At 46.4% G+C, this 17,380-nt stretch overlaps 1 protein-coding gene across 1 annotated transcript in view; it reads left to right on the top strand.

The window, feature by feature from the left end:
- SETBP1 (SET binding protein 1) overlaps positions 1–17,380 on the top strand; it is a 339,735-nt gene that overhangs the window by 155,312 nt on the left and 167,043 nt on the right. The window contains exon 2 of the mRNA XM_080821519.1: positions 8,105–8,158. Within this exon, the coding sequence (XP_080677645.1) occupies positions 8,105–8,158 (54 nt within the window). The remainder of the gene's footprint in view (positions 1–8,104; positions 8,159–17,380) is intronic.

Raw genomic sequence — 17,380 nt, 5'->3', positions numbered from 1 at the left:
ATGAGGTCTAATGTGTTCTTAAAATGAGTTCTAAAGGTTAATTCTCTTTTCCCCAGGTATGTTCTGTTAGCACCGTGAACGGTGTGTTCCCCTATCTAAGGGCCTTCTCTTTTAAGATAGGAGTTTTCAAAATTTCTTTCTTACAAAGCTTTAAATCATCTTAGCGTGGAAGTCCAATGTGAAATACCAATGGAGGTTGTGCTGCCCCGGATAAAGTGGGTGGGGGGTTGGAACACCCCACCTCAGCTCCCGTCCCTCACCTGCTCATAGTTCCTAAGACCCTTCTGTGGAATCCGGGGCTCCTCGGGGTACGCTTTGAGAAGCACTGTTCTCTAAGTTTGTTTTGCATGGTTTGATTTGAGATGAGGATGCAATGGAACCTCTGATAACACACATTCCCCAAAGAGCAGGGCTCAGAGCCTTAAGATGGAGTGAAAAAGAACATGAGTCAGCCAGACGAGGTTCCACAGACGCTCTACCTTCTACTGGTTGTTACCTTCAGAAATGACTTAACCTCTACGCTTTACCAAAAGCCTTAAGAAATGGGACTATGAACACCCATGTCACATGTCACCAATTTAAAACCAGGTTGACCTTTGTAAACTTCCCACCCAACGCCACACAAAATGGTCTCCACGACATCTGTTTTTCCTGGTCTGAGGAACAGGGTTTTTAAAAACAATTCTAATGGGAATTTCAAAAAAGGTGGGACAAGCTTCTACAAGTTCACCAGTTTGAAGTAACATAAAATAAGACTCATTGTCTCAGGGAGTTCTAGATTAGGGCATTAGAGTCCTCTTCTGTCATTAGGTGTCTGTGGTTATAGCTCTGATCTACAAGAAGAAGGATTAAAGACATTCCCACTCAGAAGTGCAAATAGTTGTAACTTGGACAAGAACCAAATACACATACCACCATTAGAACATAGGCTCTATGTGCAAGGTTATGCATGGAATTAAAAAAAAAGGGGGGGGGAGAAGAAGTAAGCTCTTTTGGCTGCGTACCTAGGAGATTTTGTTAGAGATCTCACCTGTAAATGTTAGAACCCCATCATTACGAAAAATAAATAAGAAATCAAGACCAGGCCTGCTTGGCATTATATTCGGTTATTATTAGTCATCCTTATTGCTCTTTGGGCAGGGATTCCATAGCTAAGGCTGGCACTGTCAGTGGTTTCAGGTTCAACCTTTAAAATTCCATGAGCGCTGAGGGCTGAGGGCTTTTAGTAAAGGGACCATCGGCCAGACCAAGATGGCAGCTTTAAGTGTGTTACTTGCTTCCTAGGCTGGTGGGAAGCCAGCTGTGTGGCTTCTATGCCACACACCCCAAATGTCTTGGCAGGTGGACTAATGCTTTCGGAATTGTAAGGTTGTTTACCTGGAGCTCGAATGTGGAGGTGACTGCAGGCTTACTGGGATGATGAACCCACGTAGCAGTCCGAGTGACCATCTGCCTAAGTTCCTGTTTGCACAGCGGCCTAGTAGTGGAGAGGGGTACAAGACCATCCTACCGCCTTTCCTTCCGTCCTTCCGATTAGGGATTCTTCCAGACAGTGGAAGTATGTGTCTTGCATGGAGAGTTGCTGGGAAAGAGAAGAGGGAAGAAACTAGAGACAGTCTGTTCGATCTCTTTTTCATCCCTAAGCTAAGGACACTTTGGTCTGCTGGAAGCGTAGGGCCAGAGAGAACATAGCATTCATCTATAGGCAGTAAAAGAAGACCGGGACAGGTGAAGTGAGCCCATGACAGATCCTCCATCATGCGCTGAGCTGGGACCAGGCTGGGACATGAGTCTTCCTCCTCCGAGTCTAACGAATGGCCTTTTGTACAGCACCATTTATCGGCCCCATGGGGAGAGGCAACCTGACAGTTCCTTTTCACCTCCCTTTTCTACTTTCCACGTTTTCTTCTGTGGTCCCCGTGGAGCCGTGGGCTCACTGCTGGTGGGTGCTCCCAGAGCCCACTGCTTCATGGAAATCACCTTCACCTTCTTCCCTTGTTTTCTGTCTTAACCACGACTCACCTTGCAGCACTCCCCAGCACTCTCACAGTCTCCCGGTCCTCCGTGTGAGGGCATCTGAGACTTTCTCTCAGCTGCATACACAGGGTTGGTTTTGTTCTAGATTATCCATTGGGTGACTCACAATCCTTCTGAGTCTAAGTTTCCTTTTGCCAAGTTAGAGAGTGGGGCTAGTTGGTTTCTGACACTCTCGGTCACACATTTGCCTGGGTGTTTGTCTCAGCTTGCTAGGACAAGGGCTGTCCTGAATTGTGTGCGCGGAGGGGCTGGGTTGGGATGGGGTTCAGTTTCCATCCTACAGACAAAGGAGGAAGCAGGGGACACTTCACAAAGTAAAGAGGGAGAAAAAGATCCACTTCCTATAAATTAGGAAAGGGGAACAGGTTGAATGTGTGTGTGTAAAGGGGGGTTAAGTAAAAGGGCTTTTTAAAATTTTTCTTTGAGAGAGAGAGCAAGGGGGGGTGGGGGGAGGGGCAGAAGGAGAGGGAGAGAGAATCTACAGCAGACACCCTGCTGTAGCACAGAGTTCAGCATGGGGCTCCATCTCAGGACCCTGAGATCATGACCTTCACCGAAATCAAGAGTCAGATGCTTAACAGACTGAGCTACCCAGGCATTCCTTAAGTAGATGTTTTATTTAATGAAAGGTTGGTATATTTAAACATAATTTTAAAATGGAGCATTTATTTCCCCAAAGCCATCTTTGCTCTGTTCTTTTATCTCTCTGCCTACCTGCCCATGCGTCCATGCATGCAAGCATCCGTCCGCCCATCGTCTATCCATCTGTCTATCTCCCATGCCATCATTTATCTCTCTGGCCCACAAGGGAGGAACTATGGGGGAAGAGCAAATGACCTAGAGGATCCTCAGTGCAACCAGGCTTCAGTTTGTCCAGCTGCATGTCTGCAAGGTTGAGATTTTTCTGGATAGATCAGGGTGACCCATATCCCCCCCTTTTGTGTCAGTGACCCCATTCCCAGATGCATGTTTCCCAGATCAGCCTGGGGGATTGGTGGGGATATATTAGGCTGCACCCTCCCCGGATGAGGTGTGTCCTTTTGGTGAGGGGCCAGGAGAGGGGAAATGATGTTCCTGGGGCAGGCAGGCATAGGGAGTGGGGGAGCCGCCGCCTCTCCTCCTCTGAGGGAAGCATTGGATGCTGTAGAAGTTAGCTGGGGGAAGGGCAGCTGCTTTAGGGGCAGTCCTAGAGGGCACAAGATGGTGCTGACTGCAGCTAGATGGATGTGACTTTTGGTGAGGGAAGCAAAGGGAGATTCCCCCCCCCCAATGCAGAATGCTGGGTGGTAGAAGCAGGAGGTGAAGAGACTCTTGCCTTCTTAGGGCCTTAAGGACCAGCTTCCTTGGTCCTCCTCTCTGCTCCCTAACCCCCACCCCTCAGGCTTGGAGACACACACACACAAAAAAAACCCCACAACAACTGTGCCAAGAGAGAAATTGCAGCTCCTCAAAAATGGAAAGCAGGGTCATCAGCCTAATATTTTGAATGTGGACTGTTCCAGAGAACAGCAAGACGTGTCAGGAATGAGAATGGTCTGAGACAGGGCCCCAGGAACACTGCCCACTCCACCAGGGAGATGAAAGAATTTTCTCTTTCCTTTGCCTTTTAAATGTAATTCTGTCTGCCCTTCTCCCCCAACACCCGTGCTCAACCCTCTCGCAGGGAGCGGTGCAGACATTTAGCAGTCCTGGGAATAGGCAGGATCCTTTTCATTAACTTCAGCCTGATTGAAGTCCCCAGAGCCATGCAGATTGCATTTTCCTCCCTCTCTGCCTCCCTGTCATGGATCGCTCCCTGCATAGCCGGACTGCTCTGGGCAGGGAGCATTTCTCCAGGGGGATAGAATGAGGCCATCTCCGAGGAGGGGGATGGTTTGGGGAGGGTCTGGGATCAGTGCTTTTCAGGGCAGTGGCTTTGTGGAGAGACACGCTCGTGTCTTCTTGCCCAGGCCTCAGTTTCCCCTGTACTGTGCGCACATGTTATCTCACTTTCAGCATGGAGGCAGGCAGGTAGCCCTCTCTGTCTGGGGTTAGGGGTTCCTGCAGAGGGACTGGAGGTTAGAGGCCTCAACCGGGGATGACTAGGTTAACTAGCCGTGGGATCTTGAGAAGTCGCTTATCAACTTCTGCAAAATAAGAACTTAGTCCGGAAGGTTTAAATTTGTTCTAGGGACAGAACGTTTGACTCCAAATTAATTTGTGTATGTGAAAGAGCAGAGCAGAGCTGCCGCCGTTGAAGGGAGGGAGAGGTGGACATGGTGGGGGCTCTCGGGCTCGACGACCTGCCCTCGCTCCAGTTCCCGAGGAGAGGTGGCTCCTGACCCTGCTGGGGACACAGTGATTTTTCTCATCCACCCAGAGAACTTCAACTGTCTCCTTCAGGTCCTGAAACTCTTTGGGGGTTCAGATCTAGGTGGGCTGCGTTTGCAGAATACAGGAGGACTTCCCGTCCTGTATTTCTAAGCCCCATCTGAGCACGGTCCTTCAGTGCCAAGGGCCAGCCCTCTCCCCTTCCTGGGTGCAGAAGGTGTAGACGTTTAGGAAATAATCAGCTGTGTAAAGGGGAGTCGGTGTTTGGCCCAAGAGCTCATATGTTTGGTTAGAGCAAAGGTAGAAGCCAGGAGCCAGGCTGGCAGGGGGTCCTCACTGGGTGCTGGGGAGAAGCAGACTTCCACACACCCTCATTCAGGAACCCTTGAAGGAGGAGGTCAGGAGGTTTGCCTTTGGCTCTTTCCCAGGTCAGATAACACCTGAAGTGTATGCTAGACTGTGAGGGAAGTAGTTCAGAATCTCCCAACGTAAGGAATTCAAGAGTTCTAGAAGTTACTTGAAAACCACACCTGACAGCTCATCACCGCCTTCCCTAAACCCACCTTGGCTAAGCTAACACATCTAAACGGCCCTGGGCCCATTGTACTATTTCATCCTCAGGAAGGGGAGCTCCCCCTCTCCCTGTGGTAGTGGGTTGCTTCACTGCTCAACCTCTTCCTCTTTCATCCTGTCTTTCCTTCAGTTTAAGCTTTGACACCTACACTGAAGTATATGCCAATAGTCACTCATAAATACAGCGGCAAGAGAAGAGCTTGCTCTCATCGTGTAAGTTAATTAATTCATTCAAATTATCTGAGTGCCTACTTCATACAGGAAATGCTCTAGATACTGAGTGCCATTTCCTCTTGTCGACTTGAAGGGTGTCATAAGCCCCCTCTCACACTTCTGCTCTCCAGGCTCAGCAACTGGGCCATTCTCGCTCTCACCTCTGGGTTGACAATATTCCCCACTTTCCTTTTAAGTCATTTGGCCAACAGGTATTTATTGCCGAATCACCTGTCTAGACTCCTCATCACTTTGAGGAATGCAGAAGTTACATATGATATAAATCACGGTCTTGTTGGGCATGGTCTTGTTAGGTGAAGAAATAAAAAAATACACATGACAGCACAAAACAGACCCCTTAAATCATTAAGAAGTAAATTGCATGCATCTGGTTTCCTTTAAGAGAAGGGAAGAGGTTATAAGGCTTCTAGGAAGGTAGGATAGATAGATCCTAATTTTGCTGAGCTAGAGACGTAACAAGTAATAACCAAAGATGCCATGTCTCTATATCCAGACAGATGGATCTGGCAAGTTCTCAATCCCAAAACCGCTGACACGAGGGAAGAGTGCATATGTTGAGATGCCTTGAACATGCTTGTGGTTGATTTCCAGATGAAGCGTCTCAGAACTAGGAGGAAGTAGATGTTCTGTCTCACACCTTCTATCTGGTGAACTCTGTTAAGGGGTGGGGGCGGGGGTGGGGGAGAAAGATGCCTGCCTGCTGGATTCCCAAGGCCTGGAGAATTCGACATTTGGTCCTAGATGCTAACACATGTTGGTGGCTCTGCCCTTGCAAAGGTCACTCCCATGCTCAAACCTCCCTCTGACTTTTCTGTTCCTCCTCTCCACTCCATCCTACCCTTCGCTCAGCTCAAGTTAGAGGCCTAGACGGCATCGTCAAGATCTGAAGAGTAGACGGTCATTGCCAGTGAAATGAAAGAATGTCTGGAAGAAGGGCCAAATAATGCTCATTCATAGCAGCATGCTTTATGTTACTGCCTATGGCTCATTGACTAAGAAAGTAGCACTCATCCTTTTTTGCTACACATGGCACCCCAACAAATTATCTCCAGCATGCCATCGTCGAGAGGCATCGTTGTATAGAAGAGAAAGGATGAGCTTTGGGAAAATACAGTTTTGGATTTAAATCCCAAATACAAGTCCTACCTGTGTGACCTAGAAAATGCTATTTATCCTCCACGAAGTCTCAGTTTTCCCATCCGTAAAGTGGAGCTGCTGTCTATCTCATGTGGCAGTTGTTAGGTTAAAAAAGAGAGAGCATGGGAAGCAGCAACCACTCTGCTGGATGCCGCCACCATCCTTGACCCTCCGTGTCTCCTAATTTCCTCCTTAATGTGTGCCGTGGCTGATGCCAAGGGAGCTCGTTGAGGATGGGCACATCCCTTGTCCATGTCTTGATTCTATAGCTGCCTCACCTGAACTGCCTCGTCCTGCTGCCTTTCCATTTGCAAGACTCAGTTCAAATGCATCGTCTTTCGGCAGCCCCCCACCCTCACCCCCCTGACCTCTCTTGCTCTATGCACGCACGGTTTGATGCTTCCACCCTACTCCTACCCTCTGCTCACACTGACATACACGTATCTAGTCCTTTGACCCAACGGCAAGTTCCTTAAAGGCGGGGACTGTCTTATGATTCAGTTTGGTGCTCAGTGACTAGTCAAGTGCCCTCATGGCTTGTTGCTTGGCTGTTTTGTAACAAACAGAGGGGCCACCCTGGCTGGCTGGCTGTCAGGACGAATGCCGCCTTCTTGGGGCACCTGCAGCCTGGGGAGCCTAGCCGTCAGGACGGGCGTGAGGACAAAGGTATAGCGTGCACATTCTCCACCTCATTTCAGCTCTGTGCCAGAGTTAGCACCACTTCCTGTATCATTTTTGGCAAAGTGATGTAAAGAAGCTGAACAGCCCCGTTGAGCTTCCCTGAAGGCTGGAGGCACTGGAGCCCAGTGTGACTCCCTCTCTTTCTTGAACCAAACAAAATATTGTTACAGCAAACATGAAATCTTTCCTATTTTTTGCAAACGCTCTCCAGGCCTAACAAAGCTAGCAGTCACACTCCTTGAATCAAAATAAGCATCTGCCCTTTTTCTCTTGATCCTACAATTTCCCTGCATTTTTGAGCAACAATAAAGAATGTGATTATTTTAGTAATTAATCGTATGCTTCTATCTAGTGCTTTCTGGAGAGGATGCAAAAATATCAAAACATGAACTTGACCCTTTAATATTGATTAAACACAGAGACACAGAAAATATCTAAACCTGACTCTTATCTTCCAATATTGTACATGACAGTTTGAGGCATAAGCTGTGAACACCTAAATAGTATGTAAGATCAAAGGTAATATATGATGAAGGGAAACTGAGTTACATGCCGGTGGGCAAAGGGAAGGGTTATTTTTACTGGTCCAATTGAAGAAGAAAAAGAAAAAGAAGAAGGAAGAGGAGGAGAAGGAGAAGGAAGGGGAGGTATAGAGCAGAGGGAAAGGGAAGAGGGAGAGGAAGAGGAAGAAGCAGCCTCCCAAGGAGATGGTCTGTGACTGTATCTTTAGCTTTGGTGTCACAGACTACGTTGATAGTAGGAAGAAAGTCAGGGATCCTCTCCCTAAGGAAATGTTATGCATCTATAAATTCGTGCACAATTTCAGGAGCCTATGGACCTGCTGAAGTCCACACATAGTCCCTGATCTGTAATTTAAGACCATTCGTAGAATTGGTGGCACATAGAGAGAGGGCAGCAGAGGGAGATAAAGTCAGAGGTGTGGTGGACACAAGGTGAAAAGGCTGTTGAGTCTCGTTTCCTAGCCCGGAAATACACGTTTGCCTTTTGCAGTGATGCTTCTGGAGCTCCAGATCTGGGCAGTGGTGAGTCCATTGCCGATCAGTGGTCCTGGGGATACTGTGTGCAGACTTGGAAAAGTATCACTCAGGAAGACTCCTTTGTTCTTTTCCAGCTCCTCACAGCCAGTGACCTTGCAGCCAGCGACCTCAAAGGATTTCAGCCACAGGTAAGTCCACTGATGCTTTTGTGAAACTCGGGAGAGTGAAATGCCCCATAGTTGGGTCGTGAGCAAACGAAGCAGGGGCCAGGGCAGAAACCCCCATAATGGATCTCCAGTTTCTCTGACAGTCTGACACTGTCAACCTTGACAATGACCTGGTAGCTTGCCCTCCCCTTCCAGCTTCTCCCTCCTGTCTTTGCCAACAAAACCACTTCTTTCTGCTGTCTCTCAATATTTTATAGTTGGGGTGGGGGGGAGTGAAGGCCAAGATGGCTGTAATTAATGCATGGTGGTGGCAGCCTAGCAGAGGAAGATGGTAACCCAAGGGATGGGGGGCTGGGCTGGACTTCTCCCTGTATTTCTCTTTTTGGAGACAGTATACTTACATTTCCAAACTCTTTGTGTGCAAATGACTGGTGCTGTGGCACCAGGTTAATCCAAGAGTCTCCCACAGGCAGTTGGTTGTGTTTTGCTGATCATAGGGAAGAAATGGGCCCCCATTGTCTCTGGCTGGAATGCTGTTTGGAGGTCAAGGGAGGGAGCAGACAAGGGCTCACTGAGGACTTCCTTGGTGTTGGTAAAGATGGAAAATCACCCTCCCTGTCTTTGGAAGGGGACTACTGTCAGTGCAGGAACACATAAGCATTTCCACACAGACACACAAATACACAGCAGATACACAGAGGTCCCTGTGTTCCCCACACACCCCAGTGGAGGTAGACCATGCGTACAAAGAGAAGTAAACCCAAGAGAGACAGCTGTGGTCCTCCATCACTGACCCTGTCCCTCTTTCAATATGAACCTCTCTGTCACCTTTCCAACCCAGCGCCTGCCCTAAGGTTCCCATTGTTCCATACCTCTCTGAGGAGATACCATCTCATGGCAGACACCTTCTGGGACCAAGCAAGTCGTTTTGTAACAGCAAGAATTCCGTGTATTTGGCAATGTTTTCTTCTTTAAATCTGTTTCACATCCAAGAGCTCACCATGCCCTCACTATCCTATGTGGGGTACATCCTATGTGTCCCCTTATGCTGCAGGGGCACTGAGGACCGGGGTCCTGGTAAGAAATGGCCCCAGATCACATGGAGAGCTGGGGACACAAACAGAGAGTGGAAAGTAAGGGGTTTGAGAAAGAGAATGAACAAAACAGGGCTCCAAGGGTGAGAGTCAAAGATGAGTCCCTGCACTGGTTTAGGGTGTGGTGTCCTTCTGTCCACCCCTGTTGATCCATTGTTGATGCAACAAGGTTTTAAAAATAGATAGCCAGCAAGCCTTCCGGCAACTGCTGACAACTGATAATCACTTATTCACACCAATTTGCAGGTGAGCTAAGGGAACGTGACAAAAAAACATAAGAAAATTAACATTGACCCATATTTTGCAGGTGAGCTAAGGGAACGTGACAAAAAAACATAAGAAAATCAACATTGACCCATACCCCCATCCACGGCTACACATACGGGCAGGGGAATCCCAGCTAAAGATTCATTTTCACCCGAAAATTTATAACAAAAAAAGAGGAAAAAAAGGCTGGTGTGGTGTTTTGTGGCTTGAAAAGGCAGATGGTAGAGACTGAGTTTGAAGAAGGGGTGTGTGAGTGTGTTTGTGTGTGTGTTTGTCTGTGTGCGCATATGGTTTTGGCATCGACTCTTTCTGAGGTAGTCATATTCTTGCCATGTCTGTTGAGGCACATTTCTAGATACTAGATTTAAAGCAAATTGTTAAGGGAAGGAAAAGTTAGCTCTAGCTGGGGTGCGTCCATCACATTTGAGGCCATGACGCTAGGAAGAGATAACCCCACGGTAGCTGGTGCAGACAGCTCACTCCCCTGCTTCTCTCTGACCTTTCCACATTATTCCATTTGTGTTTCATTCCCCTGAGGCCAGAGACATAAGTGCATATTTTTGACTCCTCAGGATACATGTTCCCGAGGCCGGAAGCCCTGGGAATCTTGTGGCCAGAGCGTAATGCCCAGATCAAAGTTAATTCTCCAGTGTTACTCCTAAATCAAAAAGGCCCGGATGTGTCTCGGGTCAACCGACCCTTTTGGGTGCTTTTCTGAACAGAAGCAGGACTGTTAAGGAAATTGTTACCCACCCAGTATGGGCTGCCTTCTCTCAGCCCCACTGCTCCAAATTGTTGGCATCTGTTGTTATTTTCCTCTTTTTAGTTTCAGATGAAACAGAGCCCCATGCATCCTGATGTCCACAGTAATTCATGGACACATTCCCTTCCAGGAAGTGTGGCGGACTTCTGTGGGGCGGCAGGTGGAGGGAGCTCACTGAGACCCTGAGGATCCCCTGCATCCCCCGGGGTCACTGCAGTCAGGTCTGTCAGCTTTCACAGGATTCACACTTCTCAAGTGCATCTAAAGGGTTTTCTTTTCCTTGCTGCCTGTTCCTGCCACAGCCGCTTAGGGAAAAGAGCCACAATGTCCTCACGAATCTTTGACGGTCCCCAGCTTTGAAAGTGTGGAGCGACAACTGTCTTGCATTAGGCTGTTGTGTCTCTCTGTCTCTGTACTTTCTGCATCCACCGAGAGGAGAGGAGGATAAGGAAGTGACTGTCTTTCTGTCCATGATTACTGGTTTGTAAAGACCACATGTTCATTCCTGGAAATAGGCACATTACTCCCAAGGACGAGCCTGATGGCAGATGCTGAGCTTCCGAGGCTGGTGGAATAGCAGTGAGTGTTCTCCCCGGGCTGGTGCACTTGGCCTCTGCACTGCACAGGGGAGAACCATCTCCCAGAGTCAAGCCGGGGCTGACAGGTGGCTATTCTCAGCAAGTTTTAAAGACTCAGGTGGAAAAGCTTCTGGAATTCTCCTCTAAACCCCCCCCCCCCCGGTCCTCCTCTTCCATTTGGTTCCCACCCAAAACACATCTTTAGTTTTTGTTCTCTTATTAGTTTTGCCTTTTGAAGGAGCAGACACAGTGAGTCTCCTTTTCTTCTTGTCTTTGGATGGTTGCAAATGAGGACCCTCATCCCCTTTGTGCGATCATCCCTCTCTACCCCCCATGAGAATAAAAGCAGGTATCTTATTCCCGTTACTAAAATCCACCAATCATATGCTTCCTTCTCCATTCTTCTTTCCTTTTTTATCACCATGCCCCCCACCCCCCAGTATAAAATCTGTAAGTATTCACTGTAGAAATTTTGGAATGTGTGAAGGGAGTCAAAAGGTACAAACTTCCAGTTATAAAATAAATAAGTCTTAGAGATTTAAAGAACAGCCTGGCAACTATAGTTAGTAATACTGTATATTTGAAAGTTGCCAAGAGACTAGGTCTTAAAAGTTCTCACCCTGGGGAAAAAAAAAAAAATTTGTAACCTGTGCAGTGATGGACACTATTAAAAAATATAACTTAAAAAAAAAAGAAATCTGGGAAGTACAGAAAAACATAAAAAAATCTCCTCTTACTTCACCCCAGAGATCTAGAAAATGACACTCTGGGGTATAATCTTGCGGTCTTTGTTGTACATCAATATATATGCATCTCATTGGATTTTGTAAAATGTGATATCAAATTTTGTATGTTTTTATGTTTTTTGTTACCTTCTTTGCAAGCTTTCCATGTCAACTGAAGAATCTTCTAGCAGCTGGCCATTTTTGTCTGCTTGTTGGCTGCATTGTATGTTTACCACTACCCCTTGCTAGACGTTGCATTACCTTTGCGGGCTGAGATCTCCAGGAGCAATCCGAGGCGAATGCTGAATCCATTGCCCTCGTGCCATCCAAGGTGCCATCCAGGTGCCATCCAAGGCTTCTTGGCAGTTAGTTCTTTGTTTCTTGGCTCCTGCAGGATCTTCTTCTTCTTCTTCTTCTTTTTTAAGATTTATTTATTTATTAGAGAGGGGAGAGGGAAGGGGCAGAGGGAAAGAGATAGAATCCTCAAGCAGACTCCTCACTGAGTGTGGAGCCTGACGCAGGGCTCAGTCCCAGGGCTCTGAGGTCATGACCAGAGGCAAAACCAAGAGATAACCGCTTAACCGACTGAGCCACCCAAGTGCCCCAATGTGAAGCCTTGTTAATGTTTGCAGTCAGTGTCCATGTGAATGTGCCCATGGGTACTGGTGTGCACACTTACAAGAGCCCGGGTGGGGAATGTGGTGAAGAAATTGTCACAGCATGAGTCCCACACTCAGACACAGGGTTTCACCTGTCCAGCCTCGGTGCTGGGAAAGTGACCTTAAAAAGACTCCCCCCAGAGGAGAAAGGCCACTAAAGCACTTGGTTCTCACCTACTTTACAGACTCCCCATTGTCTCACAGGAGAGGAACATACTCCTTTTAGGAAAAATGGAGTTTTACTTCTCGTGTGCCTTGTGACAGGATCTTCTGGGTGCAAGTGTAATAGTTGTCCTGCCGAAGGTAGCCATTTTTAAGGAACTTACCAAGTGTTCATTGCTCTTATGGCCAAGGGTACATGGTAGTGGGAGGTGAGGAGAAAGTATATCAGGACCCACAGGAAGACATTTTTCAGTATTGAGAAAATGACTTTCTGTCACCGAGTTGCCATTTTATTCAAAGGCACCCGTGGAGACCTTTATGTGGGGCTCCCTGTTGTGCAGACGCTTCCCCAGAATTCGTCAATTCTGTAATGTTCTGCCACTGATACCAGCTCTGTGACCCTGGCACAGTTACCTCATGTCTTTAGTTCTCGTTTTCCTTATCAAACAAAAAAGTTGTGTCGCTTATCTCACAGATAGTTGTAAGGATCAAATGGGACAATGTTGTGAAAGCAGCCTAGCGTGATGCATGCCACACACAGTGAATTCAATTTTTTTTTCTTCCATTACAGAACTACAGGTTAAATTATTTCAGAATTCAGGAGAAGGAGAAAATGTATCTATATAGAGCACGATTGGAAGTCTTCCAGGTAGAGATGTCATTGTACCTGGGCCAAGATATTGATAGTGAGGTGGTGAAGTCATTCCAGGGCTGGGGAAGTGGGATGGAATCCAAAACAAGGGTGGAGATGCTTGGGAATGTTCTGGGGACTTGGAGTGGAGAGAAAAGTTACAAATTAGACTGGAACCAAGTTGCAGAATGTCTTCAATGTCTGAGGAAGTCGTTGGATTTTTCAAAACTGAGTTATTATTGACATTTTCAATTTTATACCAAATTAGGTGTAATAAGCCTCCATATTATTAACCAACTCCTATTACCTGTCATCCAACTTAAGTGGTTTGTTGCCACAAAAGCCCTGGCTTGTAGCATTTGCTGATTTCTGTGGTGTAAATATCCCCACCATGACCAATTCTAAGCTGCCAGTGGTTTAATGACCTGTTCACAAAGTCATTGATACTCAGCTTTCTGGAGATGGTACGCTTGCTTCCCAACTCACTGCTGCGCCAGCTTCGGTAGTAATTACCGTTACAATTTGCCAATCTTACTGTATCTATACTCCCAGATAGATAGATAGATAGATAGATAGATGTATATCTATATCTGTATCTGTAGATATAGAAATATAGTTTTACATGTATATAATTATAATTTTAAGTTTTGGGGGAAGTATTTTTAAAAAATTCCAGCCATCATTTTATTCCACTCATAGTTACTTCAGTAAGCTTCTCTAAGAAATAAGGGTTAAAACACACAAACACACACACAGTCACCATGCCATTATCACACCTATCAAAAGTAACAGTAATTCCTTAATACTTTCTGATACCCAGTCCGTATTCAGATTTCTCTGATTATCTTAACATGTCATTTTACAGTTGATTCATTTGAATCAGGACCCAGAGTTTAGATTTTATAATCCATCCGAGGGTGGAGCCAATGAAGGTTTGAGGATGGGGAAGAGCCAGTGCCATGAGGGGAGACAATTATGTCATACATAGTGGCTGGGATGAAGTGAAGAAGGGACCCAGTAATGAGCCTGTGCCATGGGTCCATTTGAGATGTAGGTCGGCAGGGCTGTTGTGGAGGGGTTGAATGTGAAAGAAATTATGGAGGCATAATCAGTGGAGCTGGGAAATATTTGGCTGACTGGAGAAATGGGGGTACCATTAATCAAAATGGGGGCTCAGAACAAAATGTAGGCTTAGAAGGTCCGGTATTCATCCCTGGATTAAAAATAATTACGGTCCAAAAATAAAAAAATAAAATAAAAATAATTACGGTCCAGCGTTCATAGGAGGAAAATTTGTCATCCTCGAATGAACCATACTCCACTTCCCTCAGGCCTTACCATCAGTTCTGCTCCTGCATCATCAGGGGTATCCTGGGCTCCATGAGTCCCCTCCCAGAAGTTTTTAATGCAAGAACCCCAAATATTTTGTGAGGAGAAGCTGCTTTTTAGGAAGGTATGACCATGGAATTATCTGAGGAGAATGATATCCTAACTGTGCGCATCTCCGGAGAAGGGGCCCTGCCAGTAGCCTCTGGCTCTGTGATGTTCTGTGTGTTCAATCGTTACAAGCAGATGCCCCTACACTGGGAAGTAGCAGGGCGGGGTGAGGAGTTCGAGTTCTCTCCCAGGTACTTTCTTGTTAGCATGAATCCCTGAGTTCCTAAGTTGCTCATCCTTCTGGATTTTCCAGACCATCCAGCCCCTGTCAGACTCAACAGGACGAGTGTACACATGACAAGGACTTACTCAGAGTATAGTAGAGGCCCAGACAGTGCTCTCTGAGCTTTACATGTATTATCACATTTAGTCTTTATAACATCTTTGTGAAATCAGTAAAAATATCATCCCCACTTCACAAGCACAGAGAAGATAAAGTCACAAAGCCTCTCAATGTGGCAGAGTTGGGATCTGAAGCCAGACAGTCTGGGCCAAACTTGTGTGTCCTAAACCACTTCTGCTGTGCCACCTTGAACCAGAGCCTCACCATGCTGTTACATCGGTCAAACCCAGACCGACCACCAGTAACACACAGGCCAGCAGCCTCCTCTTCACCTTTGTACCTTCTGTTGAGTTTTCTTAAACTGCACCACGTTCCAGGAAAACACGGTCGGCACGTCTCAGAGGAGTAGAGGGGACTGCCGCAAAGCATTGTGGCTACTTCCATCTTGGCAAAGAATTTCTGTTATTCTCATCCCTGTCCTTCCCAGACTCCCAAATACAGAATCCTGAAGGCTGTTTGTTGCCTTTTCTCCAGAGGAGAGAACTGAGTTGAGGCAGAGGGAGACAGTGCCGTCTTGTCTCAGATGCACAGCACTGAGAAAACAGGTCGGCTTGTTTGGAATTCACCACATCATAGCTCCTTTGCCATTTGTGGAAGAATCACTCCAAAGCAAGACAGCACCTAAGGAAGTCCTACAACTGATGCTACCTCCCTCCCCCACCCCCATTTCAGAACAGGAGGAGACACTAGTGAGTAGCTAGAGGACTGCTTCTCAACCTTGAGAGCAGGTGGGAGTAACTGGGGGAAGGGGCAACCTGTAGAAACTACAGGAGCCAGGTCTCAGCCCGTTCAGGTAGTCTGGGTAGAACGCAGAGATTGGTGTTTGCAGAAGCTCCCCAGGACCGAACTCAACCTCCTCGCTTTCTAGATGAGACTGTAGCACAGAGGAAGTCTTGAAGAGGAGGGAAGGTAAAGGCCCCACATTCAAATATTGTCCCCCCTGTTTCAGGATCGTGCTTTGTGCTCCCCTCGCCCCCTTGCCCCTAACCTCCGCATCAGGTTCCTTGAACCCAGAAGAAAGGGCCGTCCAGGCAGAGAGGAAGCATGGCTAAGCATGGATTCTGGAAAGCCTGTGCCTGTGTGCTTCCTCTGCTGTTTTCTTTCAGCAGTTGAGATCTGCACAGTATTTTAAACTAGCTAGTGATAGTGTTTGGGCTTCTGGTCTCCTCTGCTGCCTAGACATGCTTTCTGGACTCAGAAAGATATCTAAATAGAGATGGCTTTGCAACGCTACCCCAAGAGAGAACACATTTAGTTGGCCAGCACACCACACCACGTCCCTTGACTCCAGGAGCCAGGTTGCTTCTCTCCAGACCTTTCTTCTGGCTTGCTTTCTACCTGTGGCTGTGGACCTCTGCTCCTTGTTCAATACTGTTCAGCGTGTGGGCTGCAGACCAGTGCTAACCTGTCCAGTGTGTGTCACTGGCCCAGCAGGAGATACATCTAGAAATGGAATATTTAGAATCCTCTATAGCCACGCAATGTTTCCATGACATCTAAGCGTGTGATCGTTTTCCTACTAATTTATTTTTATAGTATTTTACCAAAGTAATCCTACAAAAAACATAGGTCGGGGTAAAAGTACCTGGTCATTCATCCATAATCATTTGAGAAACTCTGTTCTAATCATGAGGTTTCCTAGTTCTATCAAAAGGGTGGGCTCTGGACTCTTGTTTTTCTTTGCCTTCTTCTGTGAGCTTATGCGAATATATTTGTATTACAGATACAAATCCCCTCTCCTTTCCCACCTGTAAAGGTGTCTTTCTGTTTGTAGGATACTTACACAAAATGGGGATCTTTTCCCACAATTCCTAAGATAACCCACTTATTTATCTTTTCAGACATGGATATCTATGACAATAACAGAGCATCTTCAACAAAAATATTTTGCTAAGGTGCATACAGCTGCCCTGTACTCAGCTGACACTTATTTTTCTTATACGAAATCGGCAGCTTCATACTATAGGTATACCTTTTTGAACTGTCTGCCTGGACAGTGTTTTTAATGTTTTATTAAAAAAAAGAAGAAGAAGAAAACAAAAAACACAGCATTGGCATTCGGTCCTGGAGAAAGAAGTTCTCTAGGTGTTTCCAGAGTGTCTGGCATTTCAGTGGAATATTCTGAAGTCTTAATAAGTTCTCTTGGATACTAAATCTCTTTAGACTTTGATGAATATTTTGTTTCTCCCAAGATGCTCTGACCATCTGAGGGCCTTGTGCAGATGGGATGAACTTAAAACAAACGTAATGTGCGGAAGTTCACACCAGGAAAATTGATAGATGGCAGGTGAGTGTTGGGAAAGGAGGAGTTACTCATATACAGAAAGTTTTCCCATTTTGTCAAAGGAATCAACAGAAGTGATTCATGCTAGTATATTCAAAAATGATTGAACCTTTCAAAATCTGATTTAAGCTCAACCTTTCAGAATAGAAATATAACCAAAGTGAGGCCAACCAGTAGGGATTGACTTTGAGTAGGATTCTCTTCTAACCATAGTCTTCGCATCTAAAACGAAAACAAAAAAACTCAGCAACAAAAGTATAGGATTGGATGATTTCCAACCTCCCTTGAGACTCAGCACGT

This window comes from Martes martes (genome assembly GCF_963455335.1).
Source record: "Martes martes genome assembly, chromosome: 13".
Taxonomy (NCBI): Eukaryota; Metazoa; Chordata; class Mammalia; order Carnivora; family Mustelidae; genus Martes; species Martes martes.
This window is presented reverse-complemented; position numbering and strand designations above follow the sequence as displayed.